General features: G+C 40.8%; 1 protein-coding gene across 3 annotated transcripts in view; it reads right to left on the reverse strand.

Moving 5' to 3' along the window:
• Positions 1–749: 749 nt before the first annotated feature.
• Positions 750–25,521, reverse strand: part of FAM107B (family with sequence similarity 107 member B) — a 200,240-nt gene continuing 175,468 nt past the window's right edge. For 2 of the 3 annotated variants that reach the window (XM_037510641.2, XM_054695102.1), the window contains exons 2-4: positions 11,118–11,298; positions 4,433–4,583; positions 750–3,438 (exon numbers count right to left, since the gene is read on the reverse strand). In XM_037510641.2, coding sequence (XP_037366538.1) covers positions 3,322–3,438; positions 4,433–4,583; positions 11,118–11,245 — 396 coding nt within the window. In that variant the 5' untranslated portion in view covers positions 11,246–11,298 and the 3' untranslated portion in view covers positions 750–3,321. The remainder of the gene's footprint in view (positions 3,439–4,432; positions 4,584–11,117; positions 11,299–25,521) is intronic. The other variant, XM_037510640.2, reaches the window with a different exon arrangement.

Consider the following 25,521-nt stretch of genomic DNA (forward strand, 5'->3'; position numbering starts at 1 on the left):
TGTTTATCCAGAAGCAGCAGAAGAAAAAAGTGAAAGTATTCTCAGTAGTGAAGGTACCACTGGAAGCAAGGGAGAACATTAATGAAAGATTCACTGTTAACCAAGAGAGATGACACACCAAGAAGACCTCAGTTGACCAAGCTTGTTTCCCCAAAGCCACCCAAGGGTCATTACTCACATTCCCAGTCAACTTGACATCATGCAATAAGAACAATAGGGAAAATCAATGCTGAGACCACATTACCTTAAATTCCAGTAGCAGAGGAAAAATGTAAAGGACAGAGTTGGCTTCATGATGAAACCTACAAATGAATCCCTGATAAGGAGCCCCAACTTAGATATGCATTGTTATGGGGCTGACAGAGACAAATGATCCCCACTGCCTTTTTGGCAACTACACATTTTCGTATTCCTTCATTGAACATTTTCCTCTGGACTCCCTATCCATAATAGGTTTATATGCTTAAAATAATTGGATTCTTGACAGTTTCTTAAGGTGGATTCACCTTCATTTACTTCACTGTTGTGGACACTGAAATCATCCTTTTGCATAGATTCTATGCAAAGTGTAGCATGAGACCTTAGCATGAATTTGTCTGATATAAATTTTCAGGTTTGACTCACACAGGCAATAGGGCATACTGAAGGTTGTCAAAGAAGACAAGTCACCAAAGGGAGACCCCAGAATCACCTTACTCCTTGAACTGAACACAGCCCCCTAACCCCTTCAGTTCCAGACATCCATCTTAAAAAGATCCAACAAACAGTTGCATGGTCCAAGCATGTGGTGATTTTTATTAAGAATAACTTTGGTTCTAAGAATTCCACCCTCAATTCTGTAATACTTTCCGTTAAAAACAATTATACAAGAGCAATTACAAAAAATATTAAATTATGAAAACAAATCCATTAAGGCTCCCTTTATATATATTATATACACTCCAACAAGTCAAGATTTTTCAGAGTAGAAGAATAAAGTCAACTGTTATAGCTTAGAAAGCAACACTACTACTAGGAGACTATAAAACAGAGAACTATTATAAGAAAGCCATAGAGTGGAAAAATGGAGCCATTTTGTCAAAAAGCGGCTCAAAGCACAAACTGCTCGTATGTTCATGAGTCCCAGGGGTTTGGACTGTATGGTATCAAAGTGTGTGGGGGGGAGATGGATGCCTTTTTAAACTCAGTCTGTGAGCCAAGCTGATCTTCCTTCAAAGAGCTTTTCTACCTATACATTCCACTGTTTAGTTGTAGATTATTGTATGCTATTTACAAGTTTTCTTTTGGTGAGACTTTGTATGACTAACTTCAAATAATTTTGCAGATCTGTGAGTTGGAAGGGAGATGCTTTCGTCATTTTCTTCCTATCGATGAATGAAAATTCCAGCAACAGAATTGGTCCTTCTGAAGGAATTGAGAATTTTATCAAGTGAGAGAATTGCTTCAAGGACACAGGATCTAAAGATCCAACATCCAGTGAGATAAAAGGATGAGTCAGTCCTGCCTGAATCTTCATTTTTCAAATCACATCATCAGTCCACAGAAACAAAGAAAGAGCTCTAGTCAATGTGCAATCAGAAATGTACTTTTAAAATGATCATTTACCATACTTTTCTTCTCTGAAAGGGAAGCTGATGGAAGAAACAGTTGTCATTCCATCCTTCAAAAGCAATTATAGAGCAATATTTTATCATAAGCATCTCATATTTTATTCAAATAATACTTGCTGATGAGAGAAATAACCCATTTCAGGTGTAATCAACATGTTTTCTAACTAGCAGTATATCATCATTGCATATACTACTTACATATTCTTCACATTAGGATTGAATATGAGCCTAATCATCAACTATGAAAACTAAAGTATTCCCATAGAAAGCTAATTTCTATTATGCTTATTAAGGATTTAAAAGCTCAGGATATCCAGCTTTCTAGGAACCTTTTAAGGAAGTAGAAGTCTTCAATGTACAAATTACTGGCTAAACCATCTCCATGGAGAACATATTGAAATCCATACTCACTCTTCAAGATCACCCCAAGTAGAATGTACCCCTGCCCGTTTCAGCAGGATAATATGGATTCTGTGTAAGAATCTCACTGTTAGCATAAATCACACTAGACTTTGAGCAGCCTCTCCCTCCCTTCACCTCAGCTTTTCCTGAGATGCAGAACAGTAGTCATCACTGTCACCATTATCAACAGCATCATCCTCACTAAGATAGTGGTGAAAGTCTTTCTTCACAGGAAAAAAAAAAAAAAAAAAAGGCAAAGCAATATATGATCATTAATCAGAAATTTCAAAGCTGGGATACCACTAATATTCAAAAAGTACAAATGCTATAAATCTTCCTAAGTAGGCCTCCTGGAGACCAACCTACATTTGTTTCACATTAAGATACCCGAAGAACTCCTCCTGGCTCAGCAGCCAGCAGGAGCTTTCCCTACACCACTCTTAGAAGAAATCAAAAGATTTGGACCCTCTACTTTTGACATTAAAGTTGGGTTACATGGATTAGTTTGTAGTCTCTGCAGATTCAAGAGATTCTTTTATATAAAAGGATAAGCTCAGCTAAAAAGAAATTTAAAAAACAGAACAAAAGCCCTAATGGATATCAAAACAATATATGGATTTATCTGATTTATCTTTTCTGAACTGGAATGTTATCAAGGAGCATACTAATATCAGAGAACCAAAAGGAATTAAAATAAAATCAAGATGGGTGTTTACATACTTTTGTTTACCTATCTTAAAACCTCCTCACTCTATTTCTGAATCTTAATGCCAACAAAGGAAAGAGCTGTGCTCAACAGTAACATCATGTGGCGTTAATTCTACCATGGGTAAAAGTATAAACTAAACAAGGAAATTTGGGGATCTCAAAATTGAATTTACAAATATTGGATGTAACAGATCAAATGTATTTCTATGCAATCTAATGATCTAATAGATAACAACAGCAAAAATGAAACACGTTTTCTTTAGATTTTAAAGGGAAAAAAATGCTCTGTGCCCCCACTACACTTGGACTGTAAGAAAAACCAAGCAGTGCAACTTTCAAAAATTTTTTCCAGTGTCCTCTTCTTTTGTTGCTGTTGTGGTGTTTTTTTTCCTCTCAGTTTCCAAACACAGGTCCATTATCATAAGTGCTGGTCAATGTCCTTCACTTGGCGAATAGGAACTTCACCTTAACAGGTGATTTGTCCACCAGATTGTGGGAAAACCAAAACCAAATCCTTGTTAAAGTCAGTCTGCTGGCTGGGCTGCTCTCAGGGGCGATCCCTGAGAAGCAGCACTGAGGAGATCCACACAGCTTCTGTGCCCTACGACTCCTGAGCTTGGGCCACTTCTTGACCTGTTCTCCTGAGATTGCCCTTAACCTTCACAAACTCCGGAGCGTTTTCTTGCTCTTCTTGTAACTTCTGCTTCTCGAGTTCAACCTAAATGAAATTCAGAAACAGGAAAATTATTTCTATGTGGAGATGCTTTTCATAACACTCCTCTTTCCAAAGTTCTTAATGATTTCATTTCCCAGTGTAAAAAGATTCTCTCCTGGTCTCTACATTAAATATGCGTGAATGCAGGTATGTGTGTTTATGTTCTGGGGTGATTCTGCCCAGGTGCAGCAGTCTGTTGGTGGCTACTATAAGCAATACTAAGAAATGACAACCAGAACCTAAAGATCAAGACTAAAAAACAAGACCCTGAGATCAACACTAAGTTGTCCTGGAGTCTTAGTGAAGGTGAAGATTACTCAACCCCTTGAGTTTCCAACACTACAATTCGGTGATATTCCCAGTTGGGTTTGCCTCCTGAATCTTTTCGAGGTCCAAAATATAACTCTTCCATCTACCTTGAATGTATTGTAGCCTGTGTGCTAACACTTTGTCTCATATTTTCCTTTAATTTACATCTCGCTCTGGAAAATTCTACTTGCTCCAACATCCTTATTTCACAGGACAAAAAAGACAACTTTTGAGATAAATGAGAAAGAAGACAAATACTCTAAGATATCTCCTTTTCGTGGAGTCAAAAATCATCAAACTCACAAAAGTAGATAGTAGAACAGTGGCTACTATGGGCTGGGGGGCTGAGGGGTTGGGGGGCAGGGGAAAGGCGAGTCACTCTTTAAGCCACAATTAGTAAATAAATAAGACCTGGAGACTTAATATACAGGTCAGTGATTACAGACAACAAAACTGTATGATAAATATTAAATTTACTAAGAGCCTAGATTTTAATAGTTCCCAACAATAGAAGACATGATAATTATGTGATGAAATAGTGGTGTTTGCTAATGCTATACTGGTAATCTCACTGCAATATGAATGTATCAAATCAACATGCTGCACATCTTAAACTTGCAGTGTTTTATGTGTCTCATATGTCTCAACTTAAAAAAAAAAAGACAACTTTCATGCCAATCACCCCTACCTGCTCCAACTTCTGCTGCCGTTTTAATAGTTCTATTTCCAAGTCAGATTTCTTCTTTTGTGCTTCTTCTTCCTTCTGCTTTATTACTTGATCTCGTTTTCTCTTTTCCATCACCTTCTGCAGTTCTGGCTTATTCTGAGGGGCCAGACCCCTGCAAAAGAGCATTAACAAAAATAAATTAATCTAATGGACATATTTCTTGTGAAAGATTAAAGCTTCAGCCACAGAAAAGGTGTCTACTGGTCCACACTGGCGGTCTCAGAAATTCATGAACATTAAGAGAAAAAGCAAAAGCTATTTCCAAGAGTCAGCAAGATCCATTCATTCAATAAAAATATAGTGAGCACCTACTGTGTGCCAGGCTATATAAAAGAGGTAAGTAAGGGCAGGATGGGGTGGGGAAGGCTGGGAACACCATGAGTGTCGTGAGCACCCAGGATGGAGATGAAGATGCCCAGAACAGGAGATGCTTCCACCTGGAATTCTAGAGAAAGTTTTCCAAGATCGAGTACCTGATCTCATGTGTGTACTAACTGTTGCACAGGAGAAGGTTAGTACAGAAATTTAAACAGCAAAATGCCCCTAGACTCATCTTTAAGTTTTTAGATTTCAAACAGTTTTTGTTTATCCAGAGGCACATCCAAGCTTTCATCATTTCCAGATGCACGACCACGGGGAACCCTGATCCCCAACTCTCAATCCAGTGCTGCTACAGCTAAACCTTTTCAGAGGTGCAATTACTATTGACGATGCACGAAGTCAGGGGTAAGGGAAGTTCTATATTCCTGAGAGATAAATGCCCTCTTCAAGTGGAAGGAAACAAAACCAAAAGACCATCCCCTCGCCACTCTCCACCTACAACGTCTGCAGCAAGGGATAGATATTCATTAGCTTCTCTTCACACGGGATCTCTTCAAGCTTAGCTGTTAACTGGGACTCTTGTCTCCATTTCCTCTGCCGCTCCCTTTAGACACACCAAGCTTTCCAAGGGACCTGCCTGGTAGCCTACCTTCCTGCTCATTCTCTTCCTTCTTTGGTTGCTTCAGCCAGCCTACATTAGTCCTTAAGTAATCTCACCTTGATTTTAAAATTTGCAACGAGATGTAAGGTGAAAATGAAACCAGAGCAGGTAGTACCTGAAATACCAATTTCAGACAGCACAGGGTGTGAGTGATAGTTAATCTTCACATTCTCACATGTTTGCGCGCACACACACCTGAGTAACTGATAACTTAAGCTTTCTGGGTTATAAGGAATGGGAACAGGCACTGCTGAGCCAAGCCAGGCATGAGGTGGGCCCGTGCACCTTCCCCGCACTCTCTGCCCTTGCTGATGACTGCCCCTCTGGAGGTCAGGGCTCCCGATCAACAAGGAATCATTTGAGTAACTGCCCAAATCAAATCATTTCCAAATTGTGTGCTCTGGTATGCAACATATGAATCTCAACACACTGGTTTCAATATCTGCCAAGTTCATACTATCACATCTAAAAACTAATCCTCAATTTCACACTTATTTATCCAGCTATAATTTTTTTTTTAAATACTGGCATCTCTCCTCTCTACATATTTTAAATCACAATAAATAATCTTTCAAGGTTGTTGTTTACAGAGGAAAAAATAAGTATATTCCATCCGTGAAGATGAAGGACCCATTGTCAAAACAACTTAGGTCTCTACTTTCCCAATTTTCATTAGCGGAACTTTCAGGAAGAAAGGAAATAGTAAATTAAGTCAAATTTCCAAGTGAAACAAAGCAAGCAGGCTACCTAGTGATTTAATTATGTTTTGTTTCAGTTTTTAAGTTCACTTGAAAGGGACAGAACTATATACAGACTATTCTAGAAATTCAATTTTTAATTGGCACAATAGAAGCAGCTTTGCTTACAATAAGAGGTGTCATTTACCACAGGAAAACTTGTAAATAATCTTAGTAAAGACCCATTAAAAATTCCTTGACTATTAAAAAGATTCAGTATGACACTATAGGCGGAATTAGGGATTTATATTTTAGTATTAAGAATTTAGCTATCTGCATAATTTAAATTTCAAACATTTTTCTTTCTCTATATTTCACTGGCAAAATTAATTTCCACTGTTATTAAAGTCTCCTGGATTATGCAGAAGTTACTGAACAAACTCTGATGTATGATACATTAAGCTGACATTCTATTGCAACATATGAATGGGCTTACCTCATATAGAACATTCAATTTCTGTTCAAAGATTTTACATAATGGTAGTAATAAGATAAAATATTTAGCAACAGAAAACTCAGGAAAATGGTGATTATATGACAAATGTTCTGCAAATTACAGTAGTCAAGAAATCATACAAATTTAGTTAATATTTTATCAGAGCAAATCATTTAGCTTCATGTGTGGAATGGAAAGTCAAGCACTGCCCATTTGATTCTGAGTCTAAAACTAGATTAAACTGCACAGACTAGGGTCGCCAGACAGGAATGAGCTTCTCCTAATATCTGTGTGACAACAGTTAGCTCTCTTTGGTCAATTCTGACACAAGTAATTCAAAAGTACTTCTAATCCTTCCTGACTGAGGGGTGCTCCAGTCCTGGGGGCTTTATGCCAATCAAGATCAACTGTTGGGCCTCCCCTGGTGGTGCAGTGGTTGAGTGCTGGGCTGCGAAGCTGCTGCAGCCTCTGCAGTGCCGGTTCAATCCCCAGCCGCTGGCGAAGGTCCCACATGGTGAGCAGACCTCTCCTGCCGCGCCCGCTGCTCCCCTCAGCAGTGGACTTCGGTCCTTCTGCCTGTTCTGCTCCGTGCTCTGGCTCTGGTGAATTCACTCACCCTCCCGCGCTTCTGACTGTACCCAGTGCTTGTATAAATAAATAAATCTTTAAAAAAAAAAAAAGATCAACTGTTATACCTGGGTCTGCTTGCTGTAACTACTATAATGGGCCAAGCCAATAATTTAAATCATGAAATTAATAAGTGATCACTGCAAAAAAAATAAGTGGGGTAGTGCATGTATATTTGTAAAATAAAAAGTGAAAGTGCATCTAAGCCCTCTCTGATAAACGAATCATGGGAGCACCACGTAAGTTGTATTCTGTGTATTTCAGGTGGCCCTGAAAATAGTACAAGGTAGAGGCCCTGGCCCCATGGACTCCTTCCCACCCCTGCAGTCAGAGAGAGTTAACAGCATGGTCTGCGCTCTTCCAGACACCCAGTGCCTTCACAAACAGTTCTACCTCATTCTTCCCAACATCTGCACAAGACTTCACACCAGAGCGCCACTCCACTGCTAGACACAGGTGATGTCCAAATGCTCCCTATATAAATCAAGGAGGCAATGTACGTCCTTGTACATTTACACCTGTACTCTCTTAGGAGCATTTCTGTCGGCCTGAACTATAGAAGAGGAGTGGCAGGCTCAGCATCGGCACATTTTATATTTTCATGTGCACTGACAAACTCCCTTCCAAAAAGGCTGAAAGAATTTACATTTCCACCACCAGTGATGAAATGTGCAGACAACTTTAAAGGTAGGTTTCACATTTTACATATACCAAGGAGGATATTCAGGACAGACCAGAAGGGTCCACCTTTACTCCACCTCACCTCAACTCCAGGTACACGTAAACCCTCAAAAGCCAAATTGCCTGCTCACCTGGGAAAGCAGGAAGCCAGAGGCAAGGGCTCCCTCAAACTCTAATGGGACATGCTTGCCAGCCCAATTGGCCAAACACGTCCTGATCAAACATTTTTGCCTTAGGGTTGAAGGAGGAAGGCTGCATTAGACTTCAGTGCTTTTTTTTTTTTTTTTTTTTTAATCTTAGATCTGGTTTGGTGTGCTTTCCACGTTTCTTTCTGGTTCAATCATTTCTGCCCTCATGAATTCAAATGCAAATACATTTATCTTAACTTCCTGTATTTTTTTCCATGTTGTACAGCAACAAATGTCCATTGTCGAACTATTTGTCTAGCAAAGCATGCAAAAAGAAAATCAACTAAAAACATAGAAAACTAGAAACCACTTATTGAAATGTATAAGCCAACGAACAATTTTAGGGATGTGTTTAGCTGAGTGCTCTATACTTGTACCAAAAGTATTCTACTTAAAGAAAACAGACTTTTCATAAAAGTCTGTTCTCATTATATTGGAAATATTAATTTTTTCAGATCTCTTTCCATTACAAAAAATGCCATTTGAAATCTGCCTTTTCATGCCATTGGGGAGACCCATAGAACCTGAGAACTTTCCAGAGGGTCTTAATAATTAGTTCTAGTGGCCAACTGTGACTGGGGCAAAATTTAAAGATTTTTAACCTGAAACTTAGCTGGATTCAAAGAAAATGATACAGCAGAAAGAGTGCAGGTTCTTGAAAGACTGCAGGTTTCAGAGCTCAAATACCAGCAAGTATTTATTCTCCTGGGGAGTGACTTTGCTTTTATCTTACGACCTCTAAAAGTAACTCAAAAAACTCCTGAACTCCTAGGTCTTTGAGCCAAATTTGTGCTATATAAGGAGAAAGCACAAAGCTCCCCAACAGTTTGTTTTGTGTTGATTTCATCTCTCCCCTCTCACTCTCAAGAAAGAGCATTGGAAAAAGATTCAGGTACGTAAGTATAACATTTTACTGCTGAGTTTCTCTCACTCATGTGTCAAAATGAGATGATCCCAACACACACTGGGTTAGTGGAAAGATCACTGGGTAACTGATATTTATACATGTCATTATTTAATTCTCTCTGACCCCGAAGCCCCTCGTCCTTCCTGTTGGCTCATGTCAGAATATGAGCATCTCCCAAGTGAGCTGGGCTGGGTCTTCCTAAAGAGGCAACTTCTTAAAGAGGTAAAGAAAGCAGGGACTGAAAGTGAAAATCAAAATCAACAAACAACTATGAACCAGAGACACTCTATGGGGGGTGGGGTGGGGGCGGGGAGGGGAGGGATTGGGGTCAAAATAAGGGGGTTGCAATTGTATGGGGAATATAAAAATAAAATGTATTTTAAAAATAAATAAATAAAATAAAATAAAAAAAGAAAACAGGGACCATAGAAAGGCAGATTGACGGGGGGGGGGGGGTCCATTTTCACAGAATATTTCTATTCTAGGAAATCTGCAAGCAGAGTCAATTGCACCAATCTATATGTTTCACAGAGACCACTAAATAACTTTCTGTGGAATAACTAACTGATTAACCTGTAATTCAGAGAACACTTAGCCTGCCAATTTGGGTTTTGCCTTGCCCCTTCTCTGACTTGGAACCTTTTAATAGACATATTTTTTTTAAAGGAGCTGGAATGCTTAATGATCAATTAAACCCCCTACTCCCATTCTGCAGTTAAAAGGACTGAGGTTCAAGAGATAATCAGGAAACCATTTAGAGTGGAGACAAAATGGAAAACCATTTGTAGTGGCAACTGCTACTCTCCTTGGGTGTATCAAACTTTCAATCTCTCCACCGCATGTAGATAGGGTTGCCCAAGCAGGAGCACCACCAAATTCTATGGCCTATTCAGGAATAAATATAGTCTCCTGTTGGGCATGATATGACAAATCCATAGTTTCCCCCCCTCCTTATGTTACAAAAACAGGTCGAAGCTAAGTACTTATATTTAAAAAGGCTCAAATTTGCATTCAAATTAATAAGGATTAATCCTTATTAATACATTCATGTGTGCTGGGGATTAAAGGGAGTAGTCACCCCTATGATATGGAACCAGAGATGTATTTACGAAGATTCCTGGGGTGGGATTATGAGTTGTGGCGGGAGTATACTCAGGAGGAGAACTACCATAAAAACATTTCCTCCATTATATATATATATACACACACACACACACACATATATATATAATGTTTAAATATTTAGTTAGGCCTTCCCTCCAGAGATTAACTCTAATGCTTAGCTTGGTCTACCTATCTTTCAGTTTAATGGGTTCAGCAAAGAATGTGTGGGTGAAGGATCTGTAGTTCCACAATTCAGATTGAGAATTCCATTCTGACCATCAGAAAATAGTTCCAAACACAGTCTGAAAGATCTTAAATAAATAAAGTCACCACATGACCTAATAAACAGAGTAACTTTGTACCCTCAGCTTTCTCGGTCAACTGGTCCTGACCAGTACAACATCCAAAATTGTTTATGGCACAAATGTTGCTAACGAAAGATAGAAGGCAAAGGTTTTGCTTCCCTCCAAAAATAATCTGTAATAAACAGCGCAATAATGATTTAAAATGCCACTTAAAAATAAGACACACAGAAGAGAAGGTTCTTATCTGTTAAGTCTGATGTAATTCTAGTGTTTTCTTTGCCACTCACAAATGCTAACATGGGCAAGATTTATGTCTGATTCCACATTCCCCAACATAAAAAGGAAATAAAGAATTTTTATAAATCTAGGAAAGAAGGTATTCCTCTTTTGCTTTAAATCTTTTATCCTTAATCTAGCCCCTTCCATCAAAATCCTATAATATATGTCCATCTGAGAAGGGACATGGAGCTATAAGTTTTGAACAACTTGGGGGTAGCTACACCTGCAGATCTTTTCTTATGGAGGGGTGTCCTGGCTCAGGGATGCCAGAAGGAATGAGGAAGACTGGAATATGATCAAGACATGAAAAAGTCTTTGCAGTCCTTGTAAACATAATTAAAACGAAATCTATCAGTACCTTAAAACTCCCCAAGAAAACCTGCGCAAGAAAGCATCTTACCGTTTTTGATTCATCATAAGTTCTCTGTGAAGATCTTGATGGTTCCGGGATGTTTTGACAGGATTGACTAGTTTCTGGGGCCTAATTAGTTCAGGATTATCATCTTCTATATAGTCTGGCTCAGCCATGATCCTTCTTGAGATGAGGTATGTGTCCTTAAGGTCAGTCTCCGCTGTGCTGCCTGAAAGAGAGAGATGAGACTTGGCTCAGAGAGAGCTGTGCCTGGACAGAAGCGGGGACCCTCCTTGGCCCACTTCACTGCTTCATGGAAAACTCTTCTAATGCTCTGCGGAAGTCACTAGGGGAGTGAAGGAGCAAGAATAGCCATGTTGCTCTGCACTGCCTGTGACGAAAGCAAAGGCATCCCCAAACCTAATGCAGTTTTGAGTTTCAGTTCATACAGGCCATTTCCCACCATGGCCAGAAACCAAATGAACCCACTAGGACATGGCTTCCTTCAGCTGTAACAGGTACTTGGTGGGTACTCGGTGGGTACTGCGACCACAAGGCTGCATCAGCGAGAGGTGTGCAGAGCACAGAGGCAGGTGGGGCTCCCCCCACTGCCTGGAGGCTTCATCCTGTTCACAGCCTCTCAAGTCTTTCTTCAAAAGTCACCTCCTCAGAGGTCAGACTTTTTGGCGACCCCACATTAACCTGCAATCCCCTCCTGACATCACACACACAGAGGTCCATCTGGCAGGCATTCGATCACGACAGACACCTATGCACATCTGGGGTGCTGACCATGTCCCTGCTTCCCTACCCCCAAAGTAAACCTGGCAAGTGTTTTGAGATAATGAACATGTCATTTTATGCTTTCCTGCCCCTACATGATGACTTTATTTTCCAAACCAAAAATCACATGAGGGTCCTGGCAAAGCAGAGTAGTTGACATTGAGCCTTGCCTACAAAGTCCAGAGTACATGATTACTAATTTCCTATCTGGTCTATGCCCATAGATGGAATGGAAATCTGCGACGTGTAGGGATGGAAAGAGAGTCAATCAGAGCACACCTAGTACTGCTGCCTCGCCCCACCTTTCCAAGGAAGTGGAGAGGTCGGTCATGGGTCCTGTCCCCTCAGAGCCCTGCAGCAGTGCTGACGTCCAGTCACAAAAGCATCACAGGATAACCTCTGTTTTCTGTCTATTTATTCTATGCAAGAGCTAGAACCCCTTCTTTTCCAGTTTTAACTCCCAGGTCTAGTAAAGTGCCTGGCACGTGGCAAAAGCCAAAGAAATATTGAACTAAATCAAACCTGTACTAAACAGAAAAGTTGGAAAGCTTTTCCATGAATGAGCTCCTTGATGGAAGACAGGCTCCATCTTTATCTCTGACCATGCATCCATCCCCTGAGCACACATCTAAATGGACATGTACTTGTGTTTACACATAGGGGCAGGACTGAGGGAAGAGCACAGGACCCCGGCATAAGGCTTGAGGGGTGAACACTGGAAAAGAGTCAAGCTGTATTTGCACTTAAAATTTAAAAAAAAACAGAAAACCAAAAGCAAGTCTGGTGGTAGTCAATAAAAGCAAGAGTTTGGCTCCAAAGTCATCAGGGATCTAGACCGAAAGGCCCAGCAAGTGCATGCATGCTAACGTGTCCAACTGGCCGACAACCACCAGTGCTGCAAGCCCAGTGCTGCAGGTACCTGAGCACCTCAAATCCCAGCAACATCCCTATGAACAAAAGAACTAGATCTTCACTTTAAAGATAATAAAATGAAGGCAAAAAATGAAATAACCCATCTATGTTAATATTGCCAGTAGTGTAATGTGAAACCAAAATGAATGTTCTTTGATCTCAAAACCCATGTGTTGTCTACTGAATAATGCCTGACATTTTATTGCAAAATCTTCTGGAAATTAATGTAAAAGTAAAGAGCATTAGAAATCCAATGACCACATCAATAAAATAGAAAAACCATATATTAATAATTTGTTTATGTATTTTAGGTATAACTGCATGACTAAGGCTCAAAATTATCAAGTGACTACATATATAACTATACCAAACATTCCTTAAATATAACGTACATACATATAACTCCTACCTGCATTGATCTTTTAAATAAAAATGCCTGCAACCTTCCCCAAATGGAGAATTACAAACCTTGCACATGCTGAGTCAGCGAACCCATGACAGCCACCCTGACTTGTGCTACAGCTGCCCCTTGGTCAAAACTGTACAAGCACCATGCGAATGGCTCAGTCTGTCTTTAAAAGCCAAGGGAAGTTTCATTCTAGTTAATCAGTAGCCAAGAAGCCAACATGCTACCATAAAAGGATATTTCTCTGCCCTAAACATGGACCTCTCCATGACGCCTAATCAAAACAGATTATCACCTCCTAAGGTCAATATTAAGTTGGGGAGGGTGGGTCTAGAGGCTATGTGGGAGAAGAAAATGCAGGCTAGAGAGAGCAACCTATACAAAGGCCCTAAGGCAGGAGTGTAGTGGGTGTTCACAAGGAACAGCAAACAGGCAGCATGTTTATAGGAGAGTGACTGGCAGTGAAGACAGAGAGGTGTAGGGGCCAGAGAAGTGGGGAACCTGAAGGCCATTGTAAGAATTCTGGGGCATACTGGGGAGTCAATCAGGGTTTTAGAAAAAGATGAGACAAGATCTGATTCAAGATTTTAAAAGACCACTTTAGCTACTGTGATATAACAGAGAAAATAGAGAGGCGGTATATACATACACATACATATGTACACAGGTCTCTGTCCCCAGTTCCTGACACTGAGCTCCCCAAATCCTTGTAACTAGGACCATGTTTTGTTCTAATATGGTGACTCTGGGTGGGCTCCTGAGGGGGTGGGGGGGTCTGGTCACCAGCAAGACCAAGTTATGATTAGAAACTTGGAATTTTAGCTTAGTCCTCCATCTTCCAGAGAGGAGAGGGGCTGGAAATGGAGTTAATGATTGACTTGCTTATAAGAGTTCAACATAAACCAAATAATGTGGGGTTCCAGGAGTTTCCATATCCCATTATGGGGAAGGTGACTCACCTCAACTCAGGAGCCCCTGTGTCTGGGACCCTACCAGACCTTGCTCTCTACATCTCTATCTGGTTGTTCATCTGCACTCTTAATCATATCCTTTAATAAACTGGTAATCTCAAGTGCTCCCCTGAATTCTGGCAGCAGAATTCAAATGAATTGAAGCTAAGGAGGGATTGGTGGAGTCTCTGAATCTGTAGGAAGTTTGTCAGAAGCAACCTGGACTTTCAACTGGCTTCTGAAGTGTTTGGGTGTGTGTACAGGGAGGCAGTGCAGTCTGCGGGGCTGAGCCCTTATCTCCACGTAGAGAGTGACAGCACTGAGTTGGTAGGATACTGAGAATTGCCTGGTGAGAGGAAAATTACGCATTTAGGAACCATAAGTGTCAGAAGTGAAGTGTTCTCTATGAAGTCACAAGAGAACACAGGGCGGAAACACTGAGTAGGGAAAACTGGGTTTTTCCCTACACTGGGAGATAAAAAAATACAAGTCTTTCCTTTATGGCCACCTTAGAATAGGTTTATGATGGCAAGGAAAGACTCGCTGTCCCAGTAACTCAGGTGAAAGATGGTTGCGACCCGGACGGCAGCACCACAGGGGGGAAGGACAGATGGATTAGGATGTATTTTGAAGGCAAAGCCTCTAGCATTTCCTGAAAGACTGAACACCAGGTGTGGAAAGACAGAGGATCCGAGCATGACTCTTAGGTTTCTCTGGACACTAGGCTTGTCACAGTAGGGAGGCTGTGAGCAGAGATCAGGAGGTCTGCTGCAACCTCGCTTTTCTCCTGAGCTCACAGCTGTGCTGATGGCTGATGAAGGATCTGGTATCTGGACTGCAGCTACTTCTCAGGGACTGTCCACCCTGGAGCCACAGCCAATACGTGCCAAAAAACATCCAAGTGATCTGTTCAACTTCCTTCCCACTGTCAGCACTCTGTCTTAGGGAACTCTTCCATCCCACAGACCCATCCCATTGTTTCCTTATCACCACAGTCCCTTCCCTGCAGCAGCACTGCTGATCCTCTTCCTACCCCAACCCTGAGCTGTGGCAAGCCAAATCTCACTTATCCCTTCCTATGAGATAAATGTCAAATCTTCCAAGAAGGCTTCCCTAATTCCCCAGAGTGGCAATTAAACTCTCTGACCTCTGAACAACTGCAGAATTTTCCTTGTTCCCCCTTTCTACCACTTAACAAAAACCATGGGTCAGTTTCAAATTAAAACATATTACTGCCTCCTATATTCAGTCCAAGTGAATACCTTGCATTACAGCACCACGTATATACTTCCTATCTCTTCCCTGCAAAGACCATATCTGGTTGACATGCACATTCCTCAGACCCTTTTGATGAAGTAGCAGACTGCGGCTTACTACCAGCAGAGGGAGCCCCTGAGCTACTTGGCGTCCACAGAAACAAAGTGCAGCAAAGCTAAGAGGCCTCACTGGCATGAAGTAATCCAGAAACTTGACAAAAAGGTAAGACAAAAACATCTGGATATATATAAAGGCGCTTTATGAGGGGCTATTACACAAGAAACATTCTTCTGACATAAACATGAAGACATTCTTGTCATGTTCACTCTTCTAGGCAAGTAACTGATTGCTAAAGTAATTTTTCTAAAGTATCAAGTTTAAGAAGGAAAATAGAGTAAACTCAGTACAGGAGATTTAAAGCTAGCTTGAGTTCTTGGACAAAACTTAACTTCTCTGGCTCTCTGTTCTCCCATTAAAATGAGTGTTGTAAGCGCTGATGGAAATGTGGATGTAAGTACCCTGAATAATTCCTGGCATGTCCATGAGAATGCATTAAGTGGAACTATTAGTAGCCAAATTATGTGACCAAAAGCACTGCACATTTTATTTAGAGGTCTGGGAAATTTCACACAAAACTCCACCTCCCTAAGTCCTGGTTTCTTCGAAAACAAAAGAGTTCAACTAAATGACCCACAGATCTTCTCACTGGGTAACATTCAACAGTTCTAAGAACCATTCATGTTGAGAAAATTAAGAACCTTCTGAAAAGTGCAAGAGCTATCACACCTTTCAGGTGCTACACAGAGTTCTCAACAGGTCCTGTCAGAGTTAGGGATATAGCAAGACAGGTCTGATGGTGAGGGTCTTTATGCTATCTGAGGTGGGAGGGAATCAGTAAATGATTGTAAGTGAAACAGTAATAGAACTACATTTTACTCAGTCACAATAAACACTGAAAACCGCTACCTGGTGAGAATTTTGTCTGTAATTTCTATAAATCAGCAAATGGAAATCATTACTCAAAATCCACTGTTCCAGAGAATAAGAAAATTCCAACCTTATAAATGGATTTTGGAGTCTTGTTTTTCATATTTTCCTTTTCAAAGGTTCATTCTGGGCCCAGCTCTCTGCTAATCCCAGGCATTTTGTGTTAATTGCCTTCCAGAGGTGAACAGACATTCCCACAGAAAATTTCACAACTAGACTAATAAACATTTATTGCATCTGAGTTTCTCCATCACACTATTTGAATCCAATAGTTCATCTGCTTATTCCCAAGGATAAAATTTAAAGACCAGTCCCATAAGGTCTAAAAATCGGAATTTTGAGATTATACTAAATTTCATGTCTACCTAAATATTTTAAATCCAATTCTACCTAGAAGCACTAATAATTAAATCTTTTTGAAAACAATACATGAGATACAATGATTTGTATAACTTACAAGTATACTATTAACAATCAAAGCTAAACAATTAAATTTTTTAACAGTTACAACTATTTCTGGAAAAAAGGCTCTCCTCTGGCTCACCCAGGCTTCCTGCAGGGAAGGGTGGCTGTGGGAGAAAGGTCAGAGGAGGGAGTGGGTTAAGACAGGAATCTCTCCCAAATGACAAAGGTTTTCACTGACTTGCCTGGTGAACCTAAAAATTCAGCTGTGAACTAGTAGCCAGCGACACTACCTGGTACCCAGGAGACAAGAAACAGGGAACCTTTGGGACCACAAACTAAGATTCAAAATGAGATCCGACCAGAGCAATCTTCATAATCACAGAAATGTTATTTTTCTACTTTCTCCAGTCCCACGACTGCTAGAACTTCCAACTCATTAAATTGGCTGCAAATATACTGCAGTACAAATGCCAAATGGCGAAGCTCTTGGGAAAACACCAAAATCATTTTCTCATCAGTTTTTTCCATCCCCCCAAAATGTATTTTTTTAAAAGGCACATGTTTTATATTTAGAAGATGGAAAAGGAGGAGGGAGAGACCAACAAAGGCAAAGCAGAACACACGCCAATCTCCAAGATAAACTGGTCTGGGTGAAGCGGGGTCCACCACTAGGTGGCGATGGCTCCACAAATAACTATGTGTACATTTTCATAGTGAGGACCAGGACAAGAGCAGGGATGTCTCACCCTGACCATCAGCACAGTTACTACAAGTACAATGAAAGCATCAGGCCAGGAGAAGACCCCATCATGGAGTCACTTGGTCTCTGCCCTGCACATTGGGGCTTCTCTCCATCCCTGAGATAGGAGTTTTATTCCCTATTGTCTCCCCCAAAAAGCTGAGAAAACTTTAAGAACACAGGCTCCAGATCATGCTGGTGGATCAAAACTCTCATCTACTGTCTGACTTTGGGATACTTTCCTCACCAGATTAAAAAAAAAAAAAAAGGAATGGCAGATTATCTCATAGGGCTGTTATGAAGAGTAAATGAGAAATTATACCAAATGCAGTGCCTGGAAATAGTATACCTTCAGTAACCATTACCCACTGTTAGTGCTGTCATTAGTAACAAAAATTAGTAATAATAACATTGTTACTGCTGCCCATGGTTACACAACTACTGAAGGGTAGGACCAGGGTTTGAACTTGGGCCTATCTGATTTCAAGGGACACTCTTAAGCATTCCACTCTTCTGGACTGCGAAACTAAAGGAAGAACTGGGTTCACTTTAAGAGAATGTTTTCCTCTAGCTCCCAAAAGATTGAAGAAGTTTTCCACCATCATAGCTTTATAATCCCAAGCAGAAAACATTTTGCAAAAGATCACATTCAAGTAGAACTAGCAGACAGGACAGAGACATTTTATTTAAAACATAAGAATGTTATAAGAATGCCCACAGCAGTTTATTCATAATAGGCAAAAATAACTGGATGCAATCCAAATGTCCATCATCAGTAGATGGATGGCTAAACAGTGCTACACTGATACAATGCAAAACAGCAACAACAACAAATGGACAACAACAGCAAGAAAACAGTGGGCTAAATTTCACAAATATATAGTTGAACAAAAGAAGTCAGACATACAAGTTCATATGGGGTGATTCCAACGCTCAATGCAGAAAAACAAGGCAAAACCAATTTCTGGTGTTTGATATCAGCATAAAGGTTACCTTAGGGGTAGGCAGTGAGTGGGGCAAAGGATAAAGAGGGTTTCTGAGTGCTGGTTATGTTGTTTCCTGATACAGATTCAAGTTCCACGGGTGTGTTCACTCTGAAAATTCTATCTGTTTATACTTTTTGGCTCATGTCCTCTGTATGTATATCACAATAAATACAGTACATATTTAATAGCTATGAAAATTGCCATCTACAGATCATCTGATTACTGCTGCACTACTAGAATTTTATTATTTCATTCACTTTAAACCACATTCAGTACATGAGAAGTAAAACAGAATCAAGTGGGAAAGAGCACTGAGTTTGAAGACTACCCATCCTGGATTAGAATTCTGGTTATGTCACTTACCAGTTTCATGATTCTGCACAAATTACATAACCCAGGTCTTGATTTCCACAACTGTAAATCACATTCCTACATTTTCAGTTTTTGTAAGCATTAAAAACTTATGGAACCCATCCATCATACCCCATTCCTGCCCATATGGCAGATACTCAATAAACAGGACAGTTAAATAGTCCCTCCCAAAATAATAAATTCATGAATCTAGCTCTCCATTAAAGTCCTGACAAAGTGAAAGCAGATGAGCACACACTATAAATATACCAATTTAGAGTAAGTTTAATGGATAAGCCCACTCTTTGGCCACTGCTTATTTTTCCAATTTAGATTTTGACAGGCAACAGAGAGGGACAGGGAGACAGAGCAAGAGTGGAGGAGAGAAAAGAAAATCCCTGAGAGCTAAGGCGAAGCACCGAGGAGACTTCAGTCCGCACCTACCCATGCCTTGTAAACCCTGATAATTTTCCAATCTCTGTGCTTGAGCTTTTTTATCTGAACAATTTAATGGCCACTTCTCCCAGATTTCTCACTAATCTGTTAAAAGTAACTATTGTGTGCACAGAGCAATAACACAGAGATGAGGGGACCACAAAAACATAACATTTCCTAGTTTAGCCTGATAAAAAGTTTAACTCTTCAAACATCAAGAAAATCTTACTAATGCTCACAATGTACTTAAGCATCCAATGCATGTGATGAAATCTGAACTAACAGCCCAGTGAGGGATAACTACAAAAAAGTCAAAACAGAAAGTAGGCAAGACCTTTTTAGATAGACATTTTGCACAACGTTGTAAAGTTTGGGCAGATAAGCAATGGGTGGAGGACAGCTAGCCAAAATGTGCTATAAAGCATTGTAATCCTTTACTCTTTTGCATGTCAGTCTGTTGGCACCGTACACAATGTTTTACTGCTCCTTCATGTTTAAAATCAAGTTCCTCCGGTATTGGTATTTACATTCACGTCTAATAAAAACTAGTCAAACACACACAAGGGAGATTCACAGAATGAACAACTGGAGCAGAACCTTAGAGAACCTGTATGCCAAAGGGAGGCACCTGGGCCCTACTGGTGCACAACGAGGAGAAAGTGACGCTGTCAACAAATCAAAAGTTTGGGTTGTTTTCCATGGAAACCAGCAAATTTAATCCTGCCACTGAATTCCTTCTGCCTTCTAGCTCCCCAACGTCCAAAGCTTTGCTTTCAAAAGAGTTTGCTATATTATCCAATTATATTGCATGAAAGCCAAAGTAAAATTTTAAGAAAAGAAAAAGTTCTTGAATAATCTGGTTTGGCAGGGAAGTTGGATATTCAAACTACGTTGGAAAAGTTTGAGATCAAAATCATTGGGGGTATGAGGAAAAAAAAGCTCTACGTAGAAGAAAACTAACAGGAAATAAATTTAAATGTATTAAGTTGCTGCATTGGGAAAGGAAAAAATGGTTTAAGAGGTGAAAAACCATCCCCCAAGCGTCCTGAAACAGCTAAGCCTCTTGGCCCAACAGGCAGCTTGGTGATGGTGTCCCTCAAGTACCTAAACAAATCCTAGAACTTGAGATAAGACAAGAAATTCTGCACATTACCTCCCCTCCAGTTCCAAGGCAGATCTTAGAAGTCCGGGTGGACTGCGGTACAGCCCTAATTCTGTGAGCAGTGAGTGACGGGCGGGAGACGTGCACCTCAGCACACATAGAAAAAGAGAAAGGATAGCCTGATGTTTGGCATCCTCTAGGGGTGGTAACAGTCCACACCACAGGACGACTGAGCCTGCTAGTCTTCTTGCGTCTGGATGCCCCAACCTACTAGGTTCTGCGTGAAATAGCACAGAAAGGTTTCTCAACCAAAGTAGCCCTTTGGGCTTATTCCCCCCCAAAAAAAATGGCTAGGCCCCAGAAACAATCTAGAGCTATTTCAACCTGGAAGGTCCTCAGCAAACATCCTCCTTACCAACTGCTATCTCCAGGGCTGACTGTGCCATGGGTCAATCAGATAAAAGGTGCTGTGCTCTGGCCCTCAAGGTCTGTTCACAAGTGCTGTGATCTGTGAGGCAGTCAAAGACAAAACCAGATCCCTAACAGAAACACATTATGCAAAACAAATTCCGTGCAACCAACATGGAGCCTATGCGGTATGATCCTATTTGCAAATTGTCTGTGTCTAGGAGTTACCTGAGTTATATTACACTATTTTATATTCACAAAATTCAAAATTCCTAGGGCTCCTGGATCCTTACGGTACAGTCATCTTAGTCTCTCCTTGGAATTCCAAGGCACTGTCCAAATCCTCCCCCATAGGAAAGCCAGCGCTTGGACAACCCCCTCCTGGTTCCGCGTCCACCTCTCTACCCAATCTCTTGGGCCAACAGTTCTCCAGAAATAGGACCCCAGCCCTATATTCTTTCTGCCTTGCCTTTAGAGACCCCACAGGCTTTGAGGCTCCCCCTGTCCCCACTATAGGAGATGGATCAGATTGTTGTCTTGTTAGGGGGAAAAGGCAGTCCCAAAGCAAATTCCATACAGGCTTTGTGGACTCCACCCCCACCCCAGGTCAAAGCCAAAGACACTGGGAACTCCAAATCCCATCACCACCAAAGGGAAGGTGGCTGGGACCTGAGGGTGGGGTTAAGCAGCCAGGTGGATACAAAAGGCAGACACGTGGGCTTTGGGGGCTCTCTCCATTTTGGGGCCCTCGGCCAGCTCGCGGCGTCCGTCTAGCTCTGAGAGTGACTTTGGGGTTTCCAGGTCGTCGGATCGGGTAGGACGCATTAAAGACTTTATTTCCCTATTTTCTCCCTGAGTTGTACATTTTCCTTATTTCCTTTCCTCTTGTAAATAAACCTTTTATTAACCCTTTTGCGTGTGTCTGTAGTAGAGTATTCATAAGTCCCTTTAAAGCGCGCGGGTGAGGACCCACAGCCAGGAACCCGTTTAATATCGGGGTTGCTCTATAACAGTCTGGTAGGAAATAAATATTAGTATACTGGTTTGCATAAATAGCTCCATGAAGTAATTAGTACTTCATTAATATGCAGCCCATTAATCTGTACAAAACCTCCAAGCAACTGAAATGCTGTCCAATTAACAAATTTGTTTAATAACAGATTGCCTTAAGCTCATTAGCCTTAAAAATTTTCTCAGATTGATAAATGACACTTATCTAACAACATTTGGTAATGTTGGTAGATGACCATTAAGAGGTTCAGAGTTTCTCTCCTACAAAAAAAGCGGCTTGATGAGGCCTGAAGTTCTGGGACCCCTTGTTTGACTGGGAGAAGTGTTCTATGGCCTAACAGTATCATCCATGGGAGAAGGCACAGTCTCTGCTCATAGTTTTCTAAAGGAAGTAAATATTTTCACATGTGTTTCTTTATTAAAGGAAAACTACTTTTCTGAATTGCACTAAGAAAACGACTATGTATAAATTCTAGAAAACAAAGGTTTGGCCCAAGAAGAGAACTACAGCTACCGCAGGTCCCAGAATGCTTTGAAGCCTTTGCAGGACCTTACCGGACTGTGTGGACCAGAAGTGAAGCACACGTGGGGTTCCTGTGACTGAGGATGGGCGGCACCAGGGCTGAGCCACAGACCATGATCGCCCATGTCTTCTTTGCTCTCTACCATGCAAACACTTAGATTCTGCTCCTCCAGATTCTGCACTGCTCCTCCAGCACAAGGAAAGAAAAACCAGCCAATTCTATTCCAAGGCTGATTATCTGGTTTTAAAAACTTTTGAGGTGAAGTTTAATTGAAAGTAATAAATTATTTAACTTCCTTATCTGTAAAAAGAGAAGGCAGGAGCAGATGACCCTTGAGATCCCTGACTACTTCTAACATTCTGATAATAAAGGTGAGTTCCGCTTATCGTTGAGCTCCTGCATGGGGGCTGACAGCCAAAGGCTGAAGAGCTTTGGCTACATAGTTAGGGCCAGAGGGACATAGGGAGAGTGTGCCCCTCAAAATCCATACATAACCCATTCCTACTCACCCTTGTTTCCAAGAACCACTGACTTCTTGTGAAATCAACACTAAGTAGGTTTTCTGGTAGTGATACACCAACCTTACTTTAAGTTCCCCCCCAAAAGAGTCTCGACTTCTCGGTCAGGCTTAGAGATGGAAATGGGGGCTGGGGGCTAGAGGGTAAGCAAAGTTTGATTAAACCAAATCTCCAAACCCAGGGGCTCCTATACACCCTAATCAACAAACACATACATCACAAATGATTAATAAAAATGAAGCACTACTTCTACTTATTATTCATTGCATAAAATCACCTATATCAAAAATGCCATAATTAAGTCCCAATCCTAAACTACGCTGGAATCAGACCACAGTTCAGCCCTAGTACTCATCCTCAGCTTCTCTGGGTACACCTTTTTCTGCTCCACAAATCCACACGTAACCTTGCCTGCTCTCACAAAAGCCCAAATATATGAGTTTCAGAAAGTTGATAAGTTTTTCCTCATTCCCTTACATTTAGAAAATCTTCCCTTACATTTAGAAAATCAGGGTCTACCCTCAGAGATTCACTTATAAGACAAATTTCTGCTATTTTCTTTCTGAAAAAATTTGCTGGAAGTATGGAGCAAACACCTTGAACCTGGTAATTCCACTAATAAGAATTTACTCCAAGGAGATAATGAGAGATGTAGACAGAAATGTATGTATAACACCTCTGATTTATGAAAATGAAAAAATGGAAACCTACTTAAATATCTAATAATGGAATACAATGCAACTTAAAATTCATATTATTAGAATAAATAACAAAAGGGAAAATATTGACAAGGCATCAAATAGTTAAGATATCAGTTTCCAAAAGAGCATGTCCTTTTCTTTGTGTATCTGTGTGTGAGAAAACTATTCAAAGTATGTCTGAGAACAAGCTACATCAGTATCACCAGGGACCTTGTAAATACAAATGTTCCACCCAGAGCTACTGAATCAGAATCACTGTGGATGGGTCCAACAATCTCCATGTTTATAATGTTCACTATGTGCCAGACCACCTTTAAGGCAGATACTAAAACCCCATTGTACAGATGACAAAACTGAGGCCCAGAGAGGCTAGGCAACTTGTCTAGGTTACAAAGCTGGTAAACAGCAATCTCCATGCTCTTAACCATTCAGCTCTGGTGCCCCTCCAGGTTCACTGACATATTTGGAAGTGTTCTGAGCTCGTTCTCCTGAATTGACCATTAGAGGCATCCCACCTACTATTCTGTCTTCTTCCTAGTATTTTAGCACTTCTATTGGGAGGCAGGCTGGCACTACCACTGACATACCTCATGGTGAAAACCTGTTGACACCTTTAAAGGTTATAAAAAGATATTTACATTTAAGTGCACATTAAATATCAGCTCACATTAGCAGAAACTTTAATGCCTACCAGTACCAGCACAAGCACACCAACTACACACGGTAGGCCCTTCTACTGCCAGCTAAAGTAAAGCTGCCAGTGATCCCACAATCACACTTTAGATACACCTGGTCTACATTCAAAATTTGCACGCACCACTTAAATTTTATATTACACTATTTTATATTCACAATAATCTTGCACAAAGTTCAAGATTAAGGTATCTTTGCAAACAGACATTACCAGGTTTTATTCCAAACTTCAAATACCTGAAAAGAAAGGTTTCCCTTGACACTTTTATAGTCTGTTATTTTCTAAGGAGGAAACACACCTCAGTCATTCATTCCAGGAAACTACACCAGGGATAGACTGGGAAGACAACGGACTTAGGCCTACTCACTCCTCAGAGGAAGAACACGACATAGACAAAAAAACTTAACAGCTGGACTAGCTTTCAAAGCCCTCAAATATTCCTTGTCTTCAAGAGCTAAATTTATGGAATTTTAAAGACAACATTAATATGTTTACATTATAGGTATTATCTGATAACAGCACTACATCTGCTTCTACAATCTGCCAAATTCCAGAAGAATACAAAGTCATTGTGATGATTTAAAAAAAAAAAATCGGGCTTCCCTGGTGGCGCAAGGGGTTAAGCACCACACTATGAAGCAATCCGCAGCCTCTGCAGCATGAGTTCGATCCCCGGCCTGCCACAGAGCTACCCACATGGCACAGCAGACCTCTCCTGTCTCACCCGCTGCTCCCCTCCACAGTGTCTTTCAGTCAGTCTGCTTGTTCTGTTCCCCACTCTGTCTCTGGTGGATCCTCTCACCCTCCACATCTCTGGCCTGTACCCAGCTCTTGTATGCATAAATAAATAAATCTTTAAAAAATAATCCTCTTAAGGTGGAAGAAAATTTCTCAATTGTCTTTTATTTTCACTTGAGATATTAGCAAGGCACAACAAGGGTGTCAAAAAACAGTGGTCGGTTAAGCACTAACGTGTTTTCTCTCCAGTTACCATTTCATCCTCTCCTATTAAAATCTTCTCTTCCTCAAGCATCGGTGTTCAGGATGGAATGTAAGTAACTGTTGGGAAAGTTCGAATCCACTCTAATGACAGCCTGACCCCAATACTGCCATGAGAACACAAAGAATGCTCACAAGGCGACACAGGAGCCCATACTCTGCCCACAAATAAAACCAGTCACCCTCTTTTCTTATGAACATGCGTGCTTGCCAATTCTCTGTAAATGACGAGCATAACCCCATTTTAATCTTCTGCCTCCTACGTAAACAGTGTTGGATACACA

The sequence above is a fragment of the Talpa occidentalis genome, unplaced genomic scaffold, assembly GCF_014898055.3.
Source record: "Talpa occidentalis isolate TD23 unplaced genomic scaffold, MPIMG_talOcc4v2.1 talOcc4.14, whole genome shotgun sequence".
Lineage (NCBI taxonomy): Eukaryota > Metazoa > Chordata > Mammalia > Eulipotyphla > Talpidae > Talpa > Talpa occidentalis.